A 22,281-nucleotide genomic window follows, 5' to 3' on the forward strand; every position below is an offset into this window, starting at 1 on the left:
GCGATTATACAGAGCTGCAAGTTTCCATGTCCAAATAAGGAGTGGGAGAAGTCACATTGTTGCTCTAACATAATTACATGAATACATTTGTTTTGTAATAGTCCTTTTTAAACGGCTGACTGTGGGCTGTAGTTTCCTCCACTAAACACCTCCAGAGGCTGTGAGACTTTACCTTTCCTTGAAGAAGTGGTTGGTCTGTATCTGATGACCTCTTGAACCCTCCAGTTCTTTCGGTCTTACCACCATAAAAAGCCCGGCTATAGAAGGATTGTGTTTGTGCTGTAGATGTCGGCCTGAGTCTGCATTAACTCACCCGGAAAGAGATCGGCCCTGTCTTGCATACAGCTTTGAAATTACATTCTAAAGTCCTAAAAAGCTTCAGACATAGTTTCAAAAGTAACTTGAACAGAATGCAGTCGGTCTTGTAATGTTATTCCAATCAAAAATCAACAATATAAGCACTCAAATTTAGAATAAGGACCAAAACAAGGCTGAAAAAGTAAGCCGTCGAAGTAGATAATAACTAGTTTAGATGATAGCTGGAATGCGGTTCCTAGTTCCTGGTTCTTGGTGCCGAGATGTAAACAAAGCGCTTTAAAAACAGCTTAATCCCAGCAGCTGTTTGTTTGCTAAATAACTACTGCTAAATAACTGTAACTTTCACTTGACTGTAACGTTTTAGTTGTGTGTTCTTTCTATATAAAATCTTTCTTATCGTTATGAATATACATTTTTGACAGTGTAGTAGTGATATCGATTCAAGAATTGGATCAAGATTTGTGACGTGTGGGTATGTTTGTTAACATATTTTTTAGAGTCATTTGGGGCACCAGCCACTGATTAGGCATTTAACAATTCTTTAAGAAAATATAAAAATCAATTTGTTTATTAAATATTAATTTTGCTTGTTAATCTGAAGGTTTGTGACAACGTAAATGTGACATTGACCCCTTTTTTGGAAATGAATGAACACTTTACCAAGCGTTTTAGTTTTTGCATGAAAAATCTGAGTTCATTTTAATCCAAAAGCAGAGATTTGATGGAAAATGTTTTTTCCAACGTGCGGAGGTGGTCTGCAGTTCGCTACATCAGGTTCACCCACCCTACATTGAAGTATATTTTACCATCAAACGTGCAGTCATTTATGTTCATAATTATCTTGCAATGAAGCAGGCAAAACAGGAGTAGAATTGCAAGTTTACTGATTATGCGTAAAATCTTATCAACTGCTGCTGTGATATTTATGTGGCATTAAAAAATGTTCCCGTCCCTATTGTCCCAACAGACCCGTCAGACCATGAACTACGTGGGTCAGCTGGCGGGGCAGGTGTTTGTCCAGGTGAAGGAGCTGTACCGAGGCCTCAACCCGGCCACTCTCTCCGGGAGCATCGACGTCATTGTGGTCAAACAACCTGACGGGACGCTTCAGTGCTCGCCTTTTCACGTGCGGTTTGGGAAAATGGGCGTCCTTCGATCTCGGGAGAAAGTGGTAAGTTCAGCAGTTGAATTATGTTTATGTGGAAGAAATGGAAGACAATCTGGCACATGAACAAAAATATAAAAACTACTACTGTTCATGCAAGAGCCATAAATCAAACTGGCTGTGCCACATTAGCCACATTAGCTATAAATAAGTAAGTAAATCCCTTTCAAATTAAATTGTTATTTTTTATTTGATTGTTTGTGCAGGTGGACATAGAAATCAATGGAGAATCAGTAGATCTTCACATGAAGCTGGGCGACAATGGAGAAGCTTTTTTTGTGGAAGAAATGGAAGACAATCAGGTACATAAACAAAGATAATTAAACTACTTCTGTTCAATAACAATAACTTTATCAAACTGGCCGCGTTACATCAGTGACTACATTTAATTCCTATGATGTTTGCACTTATTACTTCTTGTTATCTTTTCTACTATCAAAGCTATACGTTATTCCCTCTTTTTTGGCGTTTACTTAACTCAAACAACAGCGTAATTCAATTTATTTTAAATATATTCACATTGTAGATACTAAGTTCAACATCCACAACAGATTAGTTAAATGTACGTTTTCTACTTAATTGCGTTTTCACTTTATATTTGTATTCTTAAACATATTTTACTCTCACACAACGCACAGGTACGACATGCTGCGTTAATGATTTATGACTCTCTAACGGTTTACAGGGTGGGACAGGTTCAAATAAAAGCAAAAGTATGTACACGTTATGTCCTTAATACCTCGACACACCCCTGTTTACACGAGCGGCTCAGTCTGTACTGTACTGACTCTCTCTAGAAGCAGCAGCTAAAACGAGGTCGCTGTGTGTTCCGAGTTGGCACTGCAGTTTGAATTTTCAACTTTCGTGAGGACAGCATTCCTTTGTCTCATTTGTTAGTGTCTCTTGTAAAAGTAGAGCTCTCTTTCATTTTTATGTCTGCACACCAAGAAAGTTAACAAGCAAAAACAGTGTATAAACTCAGTATAAACTCAAGGATCTCATCAAATGTACTTTACAAAAAAAGGATAGATTTATGACTTTTTATTTGCATTGCAGAAACTCCGATGTTGCAACTAGTTTTGATTTGACTAAAAAACTCCTTGGAAACCTATTATGCGACATGTACCATTAATTCTTTGAACTGTAGTCGTTGGGGGTCTGAGAACTGCTGTTATCGTTGAAGTTCCAGTCTGACCACAACAGAAAAAGGGAAATGGGTGATTTATTCCCCCTGGAGAGGTGTCGGATTCCTCTCTCCTCTCTGGGAAACTGGGAACCAATGGACGGGATTTGTTTGGGCAACCTTCTTGGCTTAGACCTCCAAAAACGTGACTGCCGCTGTCAGCTCTCAAATCATATGTTTGTAGGTCAGGTTTCCCCTCCAGTTTTATCCGTATGTCTGTATGAACACACACACACACACACACACACGCGCACACACACACACACACACACGCATGCTCATGCTCGCGGGAGATTTCTCTTTTCCTAGAAAGAGCTGTTTCCTTTCACAGAAGCCTGGGATAGAGGCTCTTTTTTGGGGGCTGTTTAGTTTTCCACTCAGCTGAAGGCTTTGGCAGCAGGCTGGACACTTTCGTCTGCTTGACTCAAAGTGCGCCAAACAACAGAACAGAACGACGTGTCAAATTTCAGTCGGCACAAATCCAAAACATCTGACCTACTTAAGATCTATGCTAGAATTCCATGGGCTTATATAGTAGACGACATGTGTGGTTCGGGGAGCAGCAAAATCCTTATCTTTAATGGTAAATCTGCATGGTATATAACTGAATACATTTGATATCACTGCAGGTTCAAATATGGTATCATGATATTAGTCTTGTGGGAGACACTGGTGCAGAGCGTTGGCTGGTCGTCGTGTCCCTGAGCAAGACACCACATTTCTTACTCCAACATGTGACTCTATCAAATCACTGTGCGTCTGTGGTGACCATTTCTAGATTAATATTACTACAATTAAGTAAGGGTGAGTGGCGATGTTAAAAAATGAATACCTATATCTTTTATGGAGTATCTTGATAACGACAGTCAGACGATATTATGTCAATCCAACAAAAATGTGTTAAAACATGTCTTTAAACACATTGGTTGAGGTTTAATTACCAGACAAATGTGAAATGTCTGTAAAATATCACCTTATACTCTAATGTAACAACTTTTTTTCTCCTATAAACGATATATTCAATATTCAAATTTTGCATCTTCAAAACAACATGCACAATTACCATTATCTAAAATTCCATATATTGTCCACCTCTACTTTGTTTATGCTACTATTATTAGGCCCGAGCGCCACAAGCTGGCGAGAGGCCTATTAATCTCGTAAGGCCGTGCGAAGCACGGCTGCGAAAGTGCGCACATAGTGCGCACGAAATCGAGCGCGAAGCGCTCGCCCACTTCCAAACACTCACTAACGCACTCCTTCACTCATGCACGCCCCGTGCATACTAATTAGTAGTAGGAAAATGGAACATTACCGTTGTAAACGGGCGAAGCCCGTGCAAAAGTGCGCACTAAACGAGCACTTTACATTGAGATGATCCCCATATAAAGCACTCATTTGCGCTAAGTAGCTCACGAATACGTTCCCCATCTCTTGCATGTTCCGTGCATATAAGCATGTAATGCAAAAATTGAACATTATTACTGTATAGAGGGCCAAAAACACAAAGTGGGCGGAGCCCACTCAAAATTAACGAAAGTACCCGTCAGTGACCAGGGACCCACACCATGAGGTAGGAAAGCGCGAGCGCTTTTCGAAAATGTATAGTTTATGATATTTGAAAAATGGGAAACATTGTTTTCGCATCGGAATATTATTCTTTCTTCTTCTTCTTCTTCTTCTTCTTCTTCTTCTTCTTCTTCTTCTTCTTCTTCTTCTTCTTCTTCTTCTTCTTCTTCTTCTTCTTCTTCTCGGGACCAACCCCCCTATTTTTCACCCAGTGAACATTGACGAAAAGTCACAAAAATGTTCACACCTCTAAAAATCGTGCCTCTCTACATTCTGGCTATTTCCCTTTTCTAAAATAAAAAAAATTGGCGCGTCAGCGCCCCCAAATGTACCAAAAATGCATTGAGAGATGGGAAATGACCCAAAAAAAATCGGATCGTAGAATCATGAAATTTGGCGCAGAGGTAGATGGTGACAAGAGAAGTAAAAAATATTATTACGGCAATGCCGTCCGCCCAACCAAATGTCGGCCATATTGCTTCAAAAATGGCTAAACATGACTTCGGAGTTTTTCCAAACGTCGTACTTTTACGAACTCCTCCCAGGGCGTTGGCCCTAAAAAGCTGAAATTTGGTGAAAATGCTACTGAGGAGTGGGACATCAAAAGTTATCCAAATTACATTGATACCTCTCACGGTCTCGGTGCGGCGAAGCCGCAAACTGTAGCTAGAATTTCAGAAATCTCCCATATTTAAAATTTCTGCCGTTTGCGCAGATAAAGTCCGAATTGCGTCAAATTAGAATCAGTTGTTAAACTCTTTGCCCTAAACCTACTTGAAGTGAAATAAATTCATTTGGCGCCACAGCGCCCCCTACAGATTTTATATGGAGGTTAAATGTTTAGTTTTGCTAAATTAAATGAAATTTGACACACAACTCAATTTTAGCATCCCCATCAAAAAAGTCAATGAGACCCATGTTATAATTGTTATGGCGTTGCCGTAACGATGACCGAAACCTTTCATGTTATTCCAATGGGGAAATTGCCAGAACATGTTTACACTTTAGACTTTCACAAACTCCTCCCAGGGCGTCAGCCCTATTAACCTGAAATTTGGTGAGACTCATCTTCAGGACCATCAAAAGTTATCCACATTTTCATTCAAAGAGTCACGGTGTCTGTGCGGCAAAGCCGCACATTTTGCCAAGAATTCAAAATAAAATAGCTTTTTGATGGTAAAACAAAGGGGAGAAGATGTGACAGCGTCACAGATTCAGCAGTAGGCGTAATAAAAGGACAATTGGGGCGCGTTAGCGCCCCCTCCTCTTGCGGCGTGGCGGCGGTGTGGCGGCGGCGTGGCGAGGGCCGATCATTGCCGCTTGCGGCTATATTTACTGTTGTTATTATTACTGCCTTTCATACTGTCAACCTGCTCTAGGTTTTCATACACCCTTTCCTGAGTTTGAAATGCTGCACACAAACAAACACTATATTTATTCTTCTCTGTCTCAAAACAGGAAGTGTTCCCCTCCTATCTGGCCACCTCACCCATTCTGGCCGATGGAGCGATGCTGATGAGTTCCTCCCTTTTGCTGAAGAGCTCCGGGCCCTCAGTGCAGACTCTGGGCGCCGCGGGGAGCAGCGGAGAGCCCGGCAGCGTGTTAATGAAGAAGAGGAGGAAGAGGCGGAGGAAGACGCGGACGGACAGCGTGAGGAGAGAGGAGAGCGGAGAGTACTCTGGGGGTGAAGACATGTTCACCATCGACATCAGTTCGGACGAGGGAGAGATGGACAACAGCAGGTGAGAGGGAACGAGCAGGAGGGACGTGAAACATTCAACCAAAGATGATAGTCGTGACACATGGAAAACACATATGGCAGCAATTTAGTAAACAGCATCATTTATGTCCCAGTCTTTAGTCTGGATGAACTGAGAGTCTAGGATCCAATTGTAAATCCAATCTAGAACATATCTTTATGAATTATATTAAATCACTTTGTTTACATGCACAAAAACCTTTTCATGTAAATGCATGTAAAGCCCAGAAGTACAATTTAGATGATTCGAATCTCAATATTGTTTTAAAGCATTGCACACAAGTGGCAGATGTCCAAAACCTTTTTATTTGTTATTATGTTTCAGTGGTTCATTTACATTTTTCTATCAATGGACCAGTGTATGGTTCGAACCTCAAACATCCAAGAACACATGTGGAGTGGTGCGTGTGTAGTTTATTCCAATAAAGATTAGGAATAGATGAGGAGAGGTTCAATTACACAAGAACATGAGCATGTAATCACTCAGTTTAGCTCAGTGCAGATGACAAACAACAACCCATCAACTGCAAACTAGCACATGTGGTTTTGTTTTGATCCGCTGCGTTCAAATGAGTGAAGTAAAAATGACGCCTCAATGAGTTTTTTTGCACTGCTTTGTGAAAATAACTTGCACAAACCAGCTCCCAATATGTCTAAATATCAAATGCTCCATATAATTGTGATGTTGCTTATCTGTCTTTGCCAAAAGCGTGTTGTCATATGTACGATCGCAGTTTTTATTAGCAATTATAGCTCCAAAGCTTTGGTGCGAACGCGGAATTAAAAGACGTCCCCGAAAGTCGCATCGAGTTTGGTCGGTAAACGTAGTGAGTGTGCCAAAATACTCACCTTCTATAAGTTAGAGGCTTTCCCAGCTCACGGACAGTCAATTAAATATAAGTAATTAAAACAATACGTCTCTTGAGCATGGAAAACACTCCTCTTATGAATTCAACCCTTAGTTTTGTTTGTGAAATACCAGAAATCTTTACATTCCTTTAAGTGTCACAGCATCTCTGATTTGTCAGTTGAAGATACTAGACTTTATGACTCTTAACGTTAAACACATGTGGGAGAGAAAGAAGGGAGAACAAAACAGTGCCATACATCACAGGAAGTTTACAGGCCTCCAACTGTGACGCGGCCGATAATAATTACCCCATGGAAAACATCCAATTGCCTCTGCAAAGATGAACACTTCACAGTCATTTTCAGTGTTTAAAGATGTCAGCCATGTTTAGCCCTGTTTACAAAGGAGCTGCTGGTGTGTGGAGCTCAATGTGATCCTGAATCATGCATCACTGTCGGCTTGCAGCGCCCCAAGTCACGCATCTGTAGGGAAAGGAGGTTGTATCAGGCAGTGACATAATTTATTTATTTATTGACGCTGTTGCATTCAAGGTCTTTGCTGTTTATTTATGGAGTACAACGAATCCAAGTCATTAAGCTCAGACACTGTAGCTAATGAATTGGGCATTTCTATCATTTAACATTGTACAATGAGAGAAACAAGTAGTGCTGTGTTGAATAGGGATATCTTTTATAATATATACTCTAATACGTACAGTCAATGATCTGATAAACACTCCAAATGTATCATGAAGTAAAAAGATGCATAGCAAGAAGTTACTTTTGTTGCCGTTTTGTCCTGCATAGGTCGAATACTCTTGCTTCAGAACATCCTTAGTTCTGTAACTACAAATATGCTTTAATCTAGAAAAATGATCTAGACCTGTCACTCAAAAAACAACCCCACGGCTGCACCTTCTGTCAACAACTTCAGTGACAAGTCGAGGCCTGATCTATGGGGTTTTCAGAGACTCACTGTGTCCGATAGCGACACAAGTAAAAAGTAATCTTGTTCTTTTAGGTGTATTTCCAAAGAGGAGAACAACGGATGTACAGCCAATGGATCGTTTAAGCAGACTGGCATCTACGTTCGCTCAGATGGAGAATGGAGCCCTCTGCAAAGGTGTCGTGTTTTTAAATAAAATAAAAGAAAGCTTAAGCGATCTTTCTCTAACTAAACTGTATTCTTCCCAGTCCTGGCAGTTCTCGGCCCACTTCTCCGAAAAGCGACTCTGAACTCTTAACAAAGAAATCGGATGCAGACAATCAAAAGCCCACAATGCACTGGGCCTGGGGAGAGCTGCCACAAGCTGCAAAGGTAATACATTATACTAAATGATTCTTCATAAAGGGAACTATTGACACTCATTCACACAATAAACAGTAAAAAACAAGATGAATTGCAATTGAATAAAATAAAATAAAAATTAGGCCACACACTGACGTTATTTGGGTAAAATGAGGATAATATAACCATTACATACTTTTAATCACTGCCATTTTACACAAAGAAATGTCAAATTTCTTCCTCCAAAATTTTAACTCCAAACCGGCTACTTTTAATGTCAGAGAGGCTTTAGACCCGAGCATATTACTGACGATCAGAGATGACTGAATCTCGATTAAATTCAGATTCATTGCACTGTCCCACTGGCGAGTAGCAATAATACAACACTGTGGGTATGATTGGTTGTATTTTTACACTTGTATTGATCCTTTTCTGCCTCTTTAGCCTTCTTTCCTGCCTGTGAAACCGGACCGCTCTCCTGTCGGCCCCGTCTCCATCCCTGTGTCTGAGAATACACACTTCAGAGTGATAAGCCCCGAGTCCAAGGCCAAACAATGTGAACCCTGCTCTCAAATGCCAGCGTTCACTGTCCTAATGCCAGAGCAGACGTCCCACACGGCGGAGGACGGGATGGAGACGCAGACTGAGGGGCTCCAGGCGGGTTCACCCAGCGAAGCAGCACGAACGATGATGGACCTGGATGAGACGGCGCTCAGTGCACCGAGCAAAACCGATTCTCCCTCCAAGAAAAAGGGTATTGAGTGAACTTACATGAGAAAACATCTTGTATCGACCAACAAATCAGATTAAGGCTACAGGATTTGGGAAAGGATTTGGACATATTTGTGATTCTGTTCAAAGTTCACATTTAAAACACATCCTGAATAATTGACATGAAGACTGAAATAAGCCTATGAACTGACAAAGTAATCAATTAATCATATATTTCAGGACTTCTTTTATACAGAATAAGACAGGATATTTTGTTGTTTGCAGCGGAAATGATCACACTTTAAAAATGGCAGCCTTTGCGATTTGCCAACTGCCTTTGTTCACATTTTGATTTCCATTCGATTGCGACCAACCTTGCGGCTCAAATCAAGATTCCGTGAAGAGATTTTTGACGCTCACTTTATTTCCAACAGAAAAGAGAAGCCGCCATCTCGGCTCTGATGGGATTTATCTTGACGATATCACAGAGCTAGAGCCTGACGTAGCGGCGCTGTATTTCCCCATAAGGTATCACCAAGTGTAAAAACTAATCCAAAGCTTCACTTTAACAGCAGTTTTGATCATTTACAATAATAATAGCTTTACACGGCTGATTCACTCTTTCAATCTTATTATAAAAGTACATTGATGGTTAAGTTTACTTATCATAGACCATCATTATTATCAATACAACCTCAGAGTAACACAACATTTCCCATGAACATCGTGTTTTATTCTGCTCCTCCTGTCTTCAGCGATGGGGGCGCTGGAGTGCGGGGCATGGGGGACCCGGGCCTCCACAGCACTAGTATGTCCCCTCAGTCCCTCAGCTCGGGAGGGGACAGCGGAGTGGACACTTACTGCGACCACATCGGCGACTTACCCTCCATGGCCATCTCTTTGTGCGGAGGACTCCTGGACAACCGGGAAATCACTAACGGTAATGATGCACTAAAGATTAATTAACAAAAGCGTAATATCAACAGTTTGCTGATTTTATGACTTAATTTGCTAACCTACAGAGCAGTTTCACACCAAGATCGTTTCCTTCCAGCAATTTGCCACGAACCCATCTCTTATTGATGACCCCAACTTAGTGGTGAAGATAGGTTCAAAGTAAGACATTGATATAATTTGTAATTTTTAAATGGCCATACATTTGTAGATTACATAATTTTTCATCATCTGGTTTTGTCCTTCTTAGATACTATAATTGGACTACTGCAGCTCCTCTTATGCTGGCAATGCAGGCCTTTCAGAAACCTCTGCCAAAGGTGAGAAACTGATACATTCATGGATCACTCTGAGGCTCACGCAACACTGGGAGTTTATTACATGAGTTTGGCGCCCCTCTCTGGCTAGAGCATGTACTACACTTTATATGCCAGTACTTTTATACAACGTTTTCAAACAAGTAACTATTTGTTCTCTATTTTGTCTCTGCTTTGATCCCTCTTATGTTGCCACTTCATTCATTTTCTCTTTATTAGTTCACTTGTATTATTAGTTTTTTGCAAACCGCAGTAAAGTTCTTCACCTGTTGTTTAAATGGCTTGCTTAGCTACAGCTCTGTATGTCAAGGTTTTGTAAATGTATTGTCACATTATGTCTGTCTACACTGCCCCATTACACATTCATTCTCATTTTTAGCTTTAGTTTTAAGCGTTTTTTTGTGGTTGTTTGATTTACGTTTGGCCACCCGCAGGTTACAGTTGAGAACATCATGAAGGAAAAGATGCCCAAGAAAGGAGGAAGATGGTGGTTTTCCTGGCGAGGCAGAAACAGCAACTCCAAATCTGTAATTACTACATACATGTATTTCATGTTTTCTGTAGTTTGATGCATAGTATTCTCGACTTTAAACATGTTTTTTGTAGGAGTCTGGTGCTTGTGGCTCCGTGGATCAATCTGGTTCACTGGCAAACAGGTAACATTTTAACATTAAGTAGAGAAGATAAGATGTTTATTTTAAGTCATCAACATTTCAATGCCAATGCTATGATGCGTTGAATAAATTATGCATAATAGGAAAAGGTGGTATATGTTTTAAATGTTCTAATGTTCTAATTTATTACTGTGCTTTGTTGACATACATTTATGCATTTATATTTACAATTCAAAATGTAAATACTACAAAAACATTTTAGAAAGTTATACATTTTTATTCTCCACAGTTTCTGTTGTGTTGTTGTTGTTGTTGTTTTATGGCGGTTGGCATCCGAGTGTTGCATTACCGCCAGACTTTATTCCTTAGACTGTTGTTGCTGTTGTTATTGTTTTATGGCAGTCGACAGCCGAGTGTCGCATTACCGCCAGACTTTATTCCCCAGACTTTGTCGTAGTCCTAAAAGTTGTTCTTCCAGTGCTTTGACCTCCAGTGCTTTGACAAAGCCCAAGAGGTCATGAGATGCCTTTGACATTGTATCCTATAGAAGTTCTTCCTCCCCTCAGACTTTGTCGTAGTCCTTAAAAATTCTTATTCCATTGCTTTGGAAGTACAAAGCCCATGAGGTCATGGGACGTCTTTGTTGTTTTACAAAGCCCATGAGGTCATGGGACGTCTTTGTCGTTTTATCCTTTAGAAGTCCTTCTTCCATCACTTTGGCGTTTCTAGGCCCATGAAGTCAAAGCGCGTTAGAACATCCTCTTACTCCTCATCCTCGGCTAAGTCTCCAACACCCCCCACCTCTATAAACGTCTACCCAGCCCTGTGCTACATAAGTAAGCAACCACAGCCTGACACAAACCCTGTGACTGGATCGCCAGAACGTTCCGCAGATTGAACTCCCGCCCATTATTCCGAAACCACAAGGCCAACCCGGCCCTTTCTCTATCATAAGCCTCACAGCAAATCAGCACATGCTCGACAGTCTCTGGCACCCGACAGTGACCACACAGACCGGTCGGATGTTTGCCTATCCTACACAGTGACCAATTGAGTCCAGTATGGCCAATCCTCATGCGGGCGAAGGCCCTTTCCTCCCACGCGTTCCTGCCCATAGACCCGCAAGGACCCACACTACCCTGAATGTGATAGAGATGCCGTCCAGTAACACAGTGGCTCCAAAATTCCTGCCAAAGGCCGACCACATGACTCTTGATAACGGGCTTGATTTCAGATTTGCTTAACTCAACCGCCACATCAATTGATGGCCGCCTAAGGGAACGTTTAGCCAGTGTATCAGCCATTTCGTTACCATCCACCCCCACATGCGCAGGGACCCAAAAGAAGGAAACCCTCACATCCTTCCTGGAGAGGGAGAGCATCAGACAGAAGATGCCATTCAACACATCCTGTCTGCAATCCGATTTCCCAGATTTAATGCTTTGCAATGCAGAAAGGCTGTCAGAGGCCACCACAATGCCGCAACACTGCAAAGCAGATTCCACCCATTCCAATGCCAACCGTATCGCTATGAGTTCCGACGTGAAAACAGAAAGGCGACCTGTTAACCTCTTCTTGACCGCCAGCCCCAGGTCAGGCACAAAATAAGCGGCGCCAGTACGCCCACTCTCAGGATCCCTAGACCCGTCGGTATAAATAAACACATCACCTGAGTGCTTATCGATGAGCGCTTGAACGGCAAACTGCGGTGCCCTCCCAGCGACTCCTCTAAGCTTACCATGCAAGCTAACATCAACAGGAGCCGGGACAAACTTCCACGGAGCTATAGCAGACAAAGCCACCGACGAGCTCACCTCATTCTGCCCCCCATCAACCCTGAGGAAGTCCCTCACCGGGTGAGAGCTCGTGTGACCTTGCACATTCACCCAGTAAGCCAACAGAAGTTCTAGCCTCCGGAGTCGTAACGGCAATTCCCCCAACTCAACCTGCAGCGCCGAGACAGGGGAGGTCCTAAAAGCCCTACAGCAGATGCGCAAGAATAGTTGTTGTTGTTGTTGTTGTTGTTGTTGTTGTTGTTGTTGTTGTTGTTTTATGGCGGTTGGCATCCAAGTGTTGCATTACCGCCAGACTTTATTCCTCAGACTTTGTCGTAGTCCTCAGACTCTGTCGTAGTCCGTAAAAGTACTCCTTCCATTGCTTTGGTTGTCGTTGTTGTTGTTGTTGTTTTATGGCGGTTGGCATCCGAGTGTTGCATTACCGCCAGACTTTATTCCTCAGACGTTTCGTAGTCCTCAGACTCTGTCGTAGTCCGTAAAAGTACTCCTCCCATCGCTTTGGCGTTACAAAGCCCATGAGGTCATGATGTGTTTTTGTGACTAGAATAGTTGTTGTGTCAGAGACCAACCGGCTTTATTCCAGGGAGACTCTTCTTCACCTTCCTCGCCCTTTGGTGTTACAAAGCCCATGAGGTCATGATATGTCTTTGTGACTAGAATAGTTGTTGTTGTTTCAGAGACCAACCGGCTGACGAGATGGGGGTGGGGGTGGTCTCCTGTCCTCGCCCAGTTGTTGTTGTTGTTGTTGTTTTATGGCGGTTGGCATCCGAGTGTTGCATTACCGCCAGACTTTATTCCCCAGACTTTGTCGTAGTCCTAAAAGTTCCTCTTCCAGTGCTTCGACTTCCAGTGCTTTGACAAAGCCCAAGAGGTCATGAGATGCCTTTGTTATTGTGAGATGCCTTTGTCATTGTATCCTATAGTAGTCCTCGCCCAGTCTCGTAGACGCACGGCTACCAAGCAGCGACATCAGTGGAAATATTAAAGCCTATAGAATGAAGCCTAAAGAATAAAGCTGTACGGTGGAAGCACCGAACGTCAAAGAAGGAGAGGAAGATGAAGAAGAGTCTCCCTGGAATAAAGCCGGTTGTTGTTGTTGTTGTTGTTGTTTTATGGCGGTTGGCATCCAAGTGTTGCATTACCGCCAGACTGTATTCCTCAGACTTTGTCGTAGTCCTCAGACTGTCGTAGTCCGTAAAAGTACTCCTTCCATTGCTTTGGTGTTACAAAGCCCATGAGGTCATGATATGTCTTTGTGACTAGAATAGTTGTTGTTGTTTCAGAGACCAACCGGCTTTATTCCAGGGAGACTCTTCTTCATCTTCCTCTCCTTCTTTGACGTTCGGTGCTTCCACCGTACAGCTTTATTCTTTAGGCTTCATTCTATAGGCTTTAATATGTCCACTGATGTCGCTGCTTGGTAGCCGTGCGTCTACGAGACTGGGCGAGGACAGGAGACCACCCCCACCCCCAACTCCCCACAAGCAGACCCCCATCACTCCGACTCCCATTTAGCGCCTTTAGCCTGTTTTCTATATCTGCCCAATCAAGCTCCTTTGTTCCAAGGAATCTCCCTGCAGCTTTAGCAATGATCCTGATCCTTTCAGTTCTGCTTTGAGTCTGAGCAGCACAGTTTACAACATCCACCATAAAGAGTACAAAATCCTCTCTATCCACAACCAGGGTATTCTCATTAATTCTGGAACCTGCACACTTGGGACCTCCACTCTTGAAACCTTCACACTTCTTGGGAGCCACGCTGGCCTTTCTCATTTCGCCCTGGCTGGGAGCAGCGCTGGCTCCCCTCTCTGTATTTACTCTAAACTCGTTACTTGAAACTTTCTTGACTGCATCTGCATAGGATATACCTTGAGAGACCTTTATTTTCTGCACCTCAGCAGCTCTTTTGCTAAACCTGCATCCCCCGAAGGCAGAGCTATGTTCTTCCCCACAGTTACAGCACTTCAGTTTTGCACCCACGTCACACTTCCCATACTCATGATCTCCTGCACATTTACCACATCTTTGCTTCCCTCTACAGACCGCTGCAATATGCCCAAAGCGCTGGCACTTAAAGCAACGCAGGGGCGGCGGAACATATGGCCTGACGCTATAGCACATGTACCCAATGAACACCTTACTAGGCAGGCACCTCCCTTCAAGTGTTACCATTACCGACAAGCTGTCACATCTTACCCCAAACCGGGTCACCTTCAAACGCCTAGCGTCCACCACCGTAACTCCAGTCAAATTCTCCTTAACTTCATCCACAGACGTCGCCGTAGGGACACCTACGATAACTCCTCTGACCGTGTTTCTTTCAGCATCAGACACAAGAATGTCCTTTCCACCCAGACGTTTAGTTCCAGTCGCCTTCCGTTGCTGAGCCGCGTCCTTGCACACGACCAGCAGCGAGCCATCTCTAAGGACACTCGCACTCTTGATCACTCCCACAGCTACAGTTAGGCTCTTTGACAATGCCACTGAATTCCACTCCTTAAAGGATGCACTATCCTGTGCAAGCTTTATGATCACCTTACAGTCTCTGCTCTCACCCCGGATATCAATAGCTTCAGCCTCATCCTGCTGCTCATTCCCAGAACCCTCGGACGAGCTAAGGGACTTTTTACGTTTCCGGGCACGTGCAGGCAGAAAAGGCTGCTCCTCCACGCCGTCCAGAGCGTCTTCCATCCCCGATCCACTCTCCTCCGCCATCTCCCGTCTCTCCAGACCGGGTGTTGAGCAAGGTCTCCTCACAGTTTTAGTCCAGGGCTTGTTCTTCCTCAGACTGGTGTCAGGCTGTGGTTGCTTACTTATCATTGTTGTTGTTGTTGTTGTTTTATGGCGGTTGGCATCCACTCTGACTCCCCACAAGCAGACCCCCATCACTCCGACTCCCATTTAGCGCCTTTAGCCTGTTTTCTATATCTGCCCAATCAAGCTCCTTTGTTCCAAGGAATCTCCCTGCAGCTTTAGCAATGATCCTGATCCTTTCAGTTCTGCTTTGAGTCTGAGCAGCACAGTTTACAACATCCACCATAAAGAGTACAAAATCCTCTCTATCCACAACCAGGGTATTCTCATTAATTCTGGAACCTGCACACTTGGGACCTCCACTCTTGAAACCTTCACACTTCTTGGGAGCCACACTGGCCTTTCTCATTTCGCACTGGCTGGGAGCAGCGCTGGCTCCTCTCTCTGTATTTACTCTAAACTCGTTACTTGAAACTTTCAGTTGTTGTTGTTTCAGAGACCAACCGGCTTTATTCCAGGGAGACTCTTCTTCATCTTCCTCTCCTTCTTTGACGTTTGGTGCTTCCACGGTCTCTGAAACAACAACAACTATTCTGTTGTTTCAGAGACCAACGCTGCGGAAGTGTGGTGTGAAGGGTAAACTGTTTAACTGGGTCCGGAGCTTTCTGTCTGGCCGGCGTATCCAAACCAGAGTGGGCGCTGCTTACTCTGGGGTCTACATACCGGCTTTGAGTTGGCGTCAGCACATTAGAAGACAACAATACCTCGTGCACTTGGATGCCAACTGCCATAAAAAACAACGACGACAACAGTTTGGATATTACGGCAACATAGAGGAACGCCTCGGTCCGTATGACGGGGAAGAAGAAGAGGAAGCGTGACCTGGTCGGTGACGATATGAACAGCGGGGAGGACTCCCCTGGAGCCACTGATCCTGTGCAGCGTAGGGCGTCTTCTTGCTCGTCTATGGAGGGCTCTCTCAGTGAGGAGCAGGGCGGGGGGGTTGCAGATGTCGGGGATGTGAGTTCAGAGTGTAAGGTGTTCATAAAGCTCGCGCAGGATAATGCGTCCTTTAAGGGGTGGGATCCGATGGCGTTGACAAGGAGCCTGACTGTAGCTGTGGGAGTGGTCAAGCATGCGAGTGTCCTTAGGGATGGCTCGCTGCTGGTCGTGTGCAAGGACGTGGCTCAGCAAAGGAAGGCGATTGAAGCTAAGTGTCTGGGGGGAAAGGACATTCTTGTGTCTGATGCTGTAAGAGGCACGGTCAGGGGAGTTATAGTAGGCGTCCCTACGACGACATCTGTGGATGACATAAAGGAGAATTTGACTGGAGCTAAGGTGGTGGATGCTAGGCGGTTGAAGATGACCCGGGATGGGGTAAGGTGTGACAGCCTGTCGATAATGATTAGATTTGAAGGTGGGATCCTGCCTCGTGTGGTGTGCGTTGGGTACATGCGCTATGGCGTACGCCCATATGTTCTGCCGCCCCTGCGTTGCTTCAAGTGCCAGCGCTTTGGGCATATTGCAGCGGTCTGTAGAGGGAAGCAGAAGTGTGGTAAATGTGCAGGAGACCACGAGTATGGGAAGTGTGACGACGGAGCAAATCTCAAGTGCTGTAACTGTGGGGGAGAGCATAGCTCTGCCTACGGGGGATGCGTGTTCAGCAAGAAGGCTGCTGAGGTGCAAAAAGTTAGAGCCTCTCAAGGCATATCCTACGCGGATGCGGTCAAGAAGGTGTCTGGTAGTCAGGTGACGGTGGATGCAGTGGGAGCTGCCAGTGCTGCTGGTGTCCTAGGCGACAGGGGAGGGGGCAGCGTTGCCCGCGGCCAGGGGGAGGTCCCCACTGGGATGCCTGTGAGTGTGGCTTCCACGGGCAGAGGCCCTGTGGGTGCGGAGGATGTACTGGTTGTGAAGAGGAAAGATTTCTTCCTCTTTATAGTGGAAGTGATTAACTACTGGGCAAACCAAGAAGAGATCCGAAAAGACTAAGATCATCGCTAAGGCTGCAGGGAAGTACTTTGGAGCTGGGGGCCCCGAGTGGACGGAGATAGAGGATGCGCTGCGGGAGGGCGCCCTGCCCCATTCTGGCAGTGGGAGTGGGGGGGCTCCCGATGCGCCGTCAGGTTCCGGGGGCTCATAATGGCAGTGGTTGTCTTGCAATGGAATGCGCGTAGTCTTCGTGCTAATGGCCAGGAATTTAAGCATTTTGTCTCTACCTTGTTGAACAAGCCTCACGTTATGTGCGTGCAGGAGACTTGGTTACGACCTAGGTGGGGTTTTGGGATACAAGGGTATGTGTGTGTTAGGAATGATAGGGAGCAGGGTAGAGGCAGAGGTGTGGCTGTGTTTGTCCGAGATGACTTAAATTACGTTGTTGTCAGTGTGAGTAAAGCGCCGGAGGCCCTGGCGGTGAGGGTCTGGCTGGGTGGTGAAGCTGTTACTGTGGTTAACCTTTATAATCCGTGTGGTGAGTTAACGTTAGAGTCCTTACATAGTATCGGTAAGGATGTTCGGGGAAAGGCCGTGTGGTGTGGGGATTTTAATGCGCATAGCGCTTTGTGGGGCGGTAGTGGTACCGATAGGTATGGGCAGGTGGTAGAGGGTTTTATCAATCAAAAGGAGTTGGTTTGTCTGAATGATGGGGGTGGGACCCGCTATGATATGGGGACCGGTGCGGAAAGTGCAATAGATCTTACACTTGTGTCCAAGGAGTTAGCTGGTGTTTGTAGTTGGGAGGTTCTTGGTAATCTTTCTTTTGGTAGCGATCACTATCTAGTCCGCACCGTGATTGGCTTTGGGAGCTGTGTGGTCAGGGGGACGAGGATCCAGAGGTGGCAGTTGGCAAGGGCGAACTGGGGGGCTTTCCTGAGGAAAGCTGATGATGGTTCTAGGGTTCTGCAGGAAGGAGGATTGACTCAGGTGGATGATCTCAATAGTGCAATTGTCTCGCTCATCACGCAGTCAGCGGTAGGCGCGATTCCTAAGAGTGGTGGTAGTGGACATAGGAAGCGGGTGCCGTGGTGGACTGAAGCATGTGGTCATGCTGTTAGGGCGAGAAATGCGGCGTTTCGCCGGCTAAGGGTTGCCCACACTGAGGGTGCCCTCATTGACTACAAGAGGGCCCGCGCTGTTGTGCGGAAAACTGTGAGAACGGCCAAGAGTGCCTATTGGAGGCGGTATTGTTCCAAAATTGGGAGAGAAACGCGTCTCGGGGATGTTTGGGGGATGATTAAGCGGATGCATGGGGTTGAGCGCCGTCATGGGACCCCGGTCCTAATACTGAATGGTGTTGAAGCAGTCAGCGACGTTGACAAAGCTGAACTGTTGGCCAGCACCTTTGTGTCGGTGCACAGCTCTGACAATCTCTCACCTGCGGAAAGGCACTACAGGGAGAGTACTTTGGCCCAGAATTCTGAGCTGATTGGGCACCAGCCTTCGACTCAAGATGACCTTGGCCTTCCGTTTAGTTTGTTTGAGCTAAGGAGAGCACTTTCTAAGGCGAAACAGACAGCCCCGGGTAAAGATGAGGTGTGCTATGACATGCTCTCTCATTTGACTGATGACACGCTTGGGCTAGTCCTGGGTCTTTTCAACCGTGTTTGGGATTCAGGTTGTGTTCCATCTGCGTGGAAACAGTCTACGGTGGTGCCGGTTCTGAAGCCGGGTAGGCCAGCGTCTGACCCTTCAAGTTATAGGCCGATTGCCTTGACGTCGCAGCTCGGGAAAACGATGGAGCGCATGGTTACCGAGCGGTTGGATTACTTCTTGGAGAGTCAGGGTTTGCTTCCCGCGCACCAGAGTGGTTTCCGTAGGGGCAGGAACACCATGGATTCCGTGTTGTGTTTAGAATCTGATATCCAGCTGGCCAGGGCTCAGAAAGAAAAGGTTATTGCGGTGCTCTTTGATGTGGAGAAGGCGTACGGTATGGTTTGGGAAGGATGGGCTCCTCATTAAGCTGCGGAAGTGTGGTGTGAAGGGTAAACTGTTTAACTGGGTCCGGAGCTTTCTGTCTGGCCGGCGTATCCAAACCAGAGTGGGCGCTGCTTACTCTGGGGTCTATGGGGTGGAGAATGGGATCCCGCAGGGGAGTGTGTGTAGCCCTATCTTGTTCAATGTTATGATTAAGGACATCTTTGACGACGTGGATGGGTCTGTTGGGAGGAGCCTTTATGCTGATGATGGCGCTCTATGGGTGAGAGGGAGGAATCTCCGGTTTTACGAGGCGAAACTGCAAAGGGCAATACAGCAGGTGGAGCAGTGGACCCTGAAGTGGGGGTTTAAACTGTCCGTACGGAAGTCTCAAGTGATCTGTTTCTTCAATGGGCATAGGGACGTCTCCCTTCGACTGCATGGGCAGGTGCTCGAACAGGTCAGGGAGGTGAGGTTCTTGGGGGTCACCTTTGACGAGAGGCTTAGTTGGCGTCGGCACATTGATGAGGTCAGTGGTAAATGCAAAAGGGTGAATAACTTGCTTCGTTGTCTATCCGGCCAGGACTGGGGGGCCGGCAGAAGGTCGCTCCTGGGTATTTATCGGGCCGTCATGAGGGCGGCTATTGATTATGGCTGTATAGCCTACATGTCTGCGGCTGAGACTAACTTAAAGAAGCTTGATGTGGAGCAAGCCCAGGCCTTGCGCATCTGCTGTAGGGCTTTTAGGACCTCCCCTGTCTCGGCGCTGCAGGTTGAGTTGGGGGAATTGCTGTTACGGCTCCGGAGGCTAGAACTTCTGTTGGCTTACTGGGTGAATGTGCAAGGTCATACGAGCTCTCACCCGGTGAGGGACTTTCTCAGGGTTGATGGGGGGCAGAGTGAGGCTGGCGGTATGGTTTTCAGCCAGGTAGGAAATGCGAAGGCGCGGCTTGCGGGGGTTGGTGATCTGCGTGTGAGCCCGTCGGTGGCTTTGTCTGCTATAGCTCCGTGGAAGTTTGTCCCGGCTCCTGTTGATGTTAGCTTGCATGGCAAGCTTAGAGGAGTCGCTGGGAGGGCACCGCAGTTTGCCGTTCAAGCGCTCATCGATAAGCACTCAGGTGATGTGTTTATTTATACCGACGGGTCTAGGGATCCTGAGAGTGGGCGTACTGGCGCCGCTTATTTTGTGCCTGACCTGGGGCTAGCGGTCAAGAAGAGGTTGACAGATCGCCTTTCTGTTTTCACGTCGGAACTTATAGCGATACGGTTGGCGTTGGAATGGGCGGAATCTGCTTTGCAGTGTTGCGGCATTGTGGTGGCCTCTGACAGCCTTTCTGCATTGCAAAGCATTAAATCTGGGAAATCGGATTGCAGACAGGATGTGTTGAATGGCATCTTCTGTCTGATGCTCTCCCTGTCCAGGAAGGATGTGAGGGTTTCCTTCATTTGGGTCCCTGCGCATGTGGGGGTGGATGGTAACGAAATGGCTGATACACTGGCTAAACGTTCCCTTCGGCGGCCATCAATTGATGTGGCGGTTGAGTTGGGCAAGTCTGAAATCAAGCCCGTTATCAAGAGTCATGTGGTCGGCCTTTGGCAGGAATTCTGGAGCCACTGTGTTACTGGACGGCATCTCTATCACATACAGGGTAGTGTGGGTCCTTGCGGGTCTATGGGCAGGAACGCGTGGGAGGAAAGGGCCTTCGCCCGCATGAGGATTGGCCATACTGGACTCAATTGGTCACTGAGTAGGATAGGCAAACATCCGACCGGTCTGTGTGGTCACTGTCGGGTGCCAGAGACTGTCGAGCATGTGCTGATTTGCTGTGAGGCTTATGATAGGGAAAGGGCCGGGTTGGCCTTGTGGTTTCGGAATAATGGGCGGGAGTTCAATCTGCGGAACGTTCTGGCGATCCAGTCACAGGGTTTGTGTCAGGCTGTGGTTGCTTACTTATGTAGCACAGGGCTGGGTAAACGTTTATAGAGGTGGGGGGTGTTGGAGACTGAGCCGAGGATGAGGAGCAAGAGGATGTTCTAACGCGCTTGGACTTCATGGGCCTAGAAACGCCAAAGTGATGGAAGAAGGACTTCTAAAGGATAAAACGACAAAGACGTCCCATGACCTCATGGGCTTTGTAAAACAACAAAGACGTCCCATGATCTCATGGGCTTTGTACTTCCAAAGCACCGAGCGTCGGGGGGGGCGAGGAAGGTGAAGAGGAGTCTCCCTGGAATAAAGCCGCAATGGGAGGAGTACTTTTACGGACTACGACAGAGTCTGAGGACTACGAAACGTCTGAGGAATAAAGTCTGGCGGTAATGCAACACTCGGATGCCAACCGCCATAAAACAACAACAACAGAGTCTGAGGACTACGACAAAGTCTGAGGAATAAAGTCTGGCGGTAATGCAACACTTGGATGCCAACCGCCATAAAACAACAACAACAACAACAACAACAACAACAACAACAACAACTATTCTAGTCACAAAGACATATCATGACCTCATGGGCTTTGTAACACCAAAGCAATGGAAGGAGTACTTTTACGGATTACGACAGAGTCTGAGGACTACGCCAATAACAACATCGCTGACGGTAGATTATTGAGCGTTGTTTGGATATTACGGCAACATAGAGGAACGCCTCGGTCCGTATGACGGGGAAGAGGAAGAGGAAGCGTGACCTGGTCGGTGACGATATGAACAGCGGGGAGGACTCCCCTGGAGCCACTGATCCTGTGCAGCGTAGGGCGTCTTCTTGCTCGTCTATGGAGGGCTCTCTCAGTGAGGAGCAGGGCGGGGGGGTTGCAGATATCGGGGAGTTCAGAGTGTAAGGTGTTCATAAAGCTCGCGCAGGATAATGCGTCCTTTAAGGGGTGGGATCCGATGGCGTTGACAAGGAGCCTGACTGTAGCTGTGGGAGTGGTCAAGCATGCGAGTGTCCTTAGGGATGGCTCGCTGCTGGTCGTGTGCAAGGACGTGGCTCAGCAAAGGAAGGCGATTGAAGCTAAGTGTCTGGGGGGAAGGACATTCTTGTGTCTGATGCTGTAAGAGGCACGGTCAGGGGAGTTATCGTAGGCGTCCCTACGACG

At 46.1% G+C, this 22,281-nt stretch overlaps 1 protein-coding gene across 3 annotated transcripts in view; it reads left to right on the forward strand.

The window, feature by feature from the left end:
- lpin1b (lipin 1b) overlaps positions 1 to 22,281 on the forward strand; it is a 37,187-nt gene that overhangs the window by 4,755 nt on the left and 10,151 nt on the right. For all 3 annotated transcript variants that reach the window (XM_072441528.1, XM_072441518.1, XM_072441537.1), the window contains exons 2-13: positions 1,286 to 1,489; positions 1,690 to 1,785; positions 5,694 to 5,977; positions 7,865 to 7,966; positions 8,038 to 8,161; positions 8,576 to 8,885; positions 9,277 to 9,370; positions 9,598 to 9,782; positions 9,865 to 9,958; positions 10,047 to 10,116; positions 10,548 to 10,640; positions 10,720 to 10,769. In XM_072441528.1, coding sequence (XP_072297629.1) covers positions 1,286 to 1,489; positions 1,690 to 1,785; positions 5,694 to 5,977; positions 7,865 to 7,966; positions 8,038 to 8,161; positions 8,576 to 8,885; positions 9,277 to 9,370; positions 9,598 to 9,782; positions 9,865 to 9,958; positions 10,047 to 10,116; positions 10,548 to 10,640; positions 10,720 to 10,769 — 1,706 coding nt within the window. The remainder of the gene's footprint in view (positions 1 to 1,285; positions 1,490 to 1,689; positions 1,786 to 5,693; positions 5,978 to 7,864; positions 7,967 to 8,037; positions 8,162 to 8,575; positions 8,886 to 9,276; positions 9,371 to 9,597; positions 9,783 to 9,864; positions 9,959 to 10,046; positions 10,117 to 10,547; positions 10,641 to 10,719; positions 10,770 to 22,281) is intronic.

This window comes from Eucyclogobius newberryi, unplaced genomic scaffold, assembly GCF_026437365.1.
Source record: "Eucyclogobius newberryi isolate DKJ021-1_F unplaced genomic scaffold, fEucNew1.0.hap1 SCAF_1, whole genome shotgun sequence".
Classification (NCBI taxonomy): domain Eukaryota; kingdom Metazoa; phylum Chordata; class Actinopteri; order Gobiiformes; family Gobiidae; genus Eucyclogobius; species Eucyclogobius newberryi.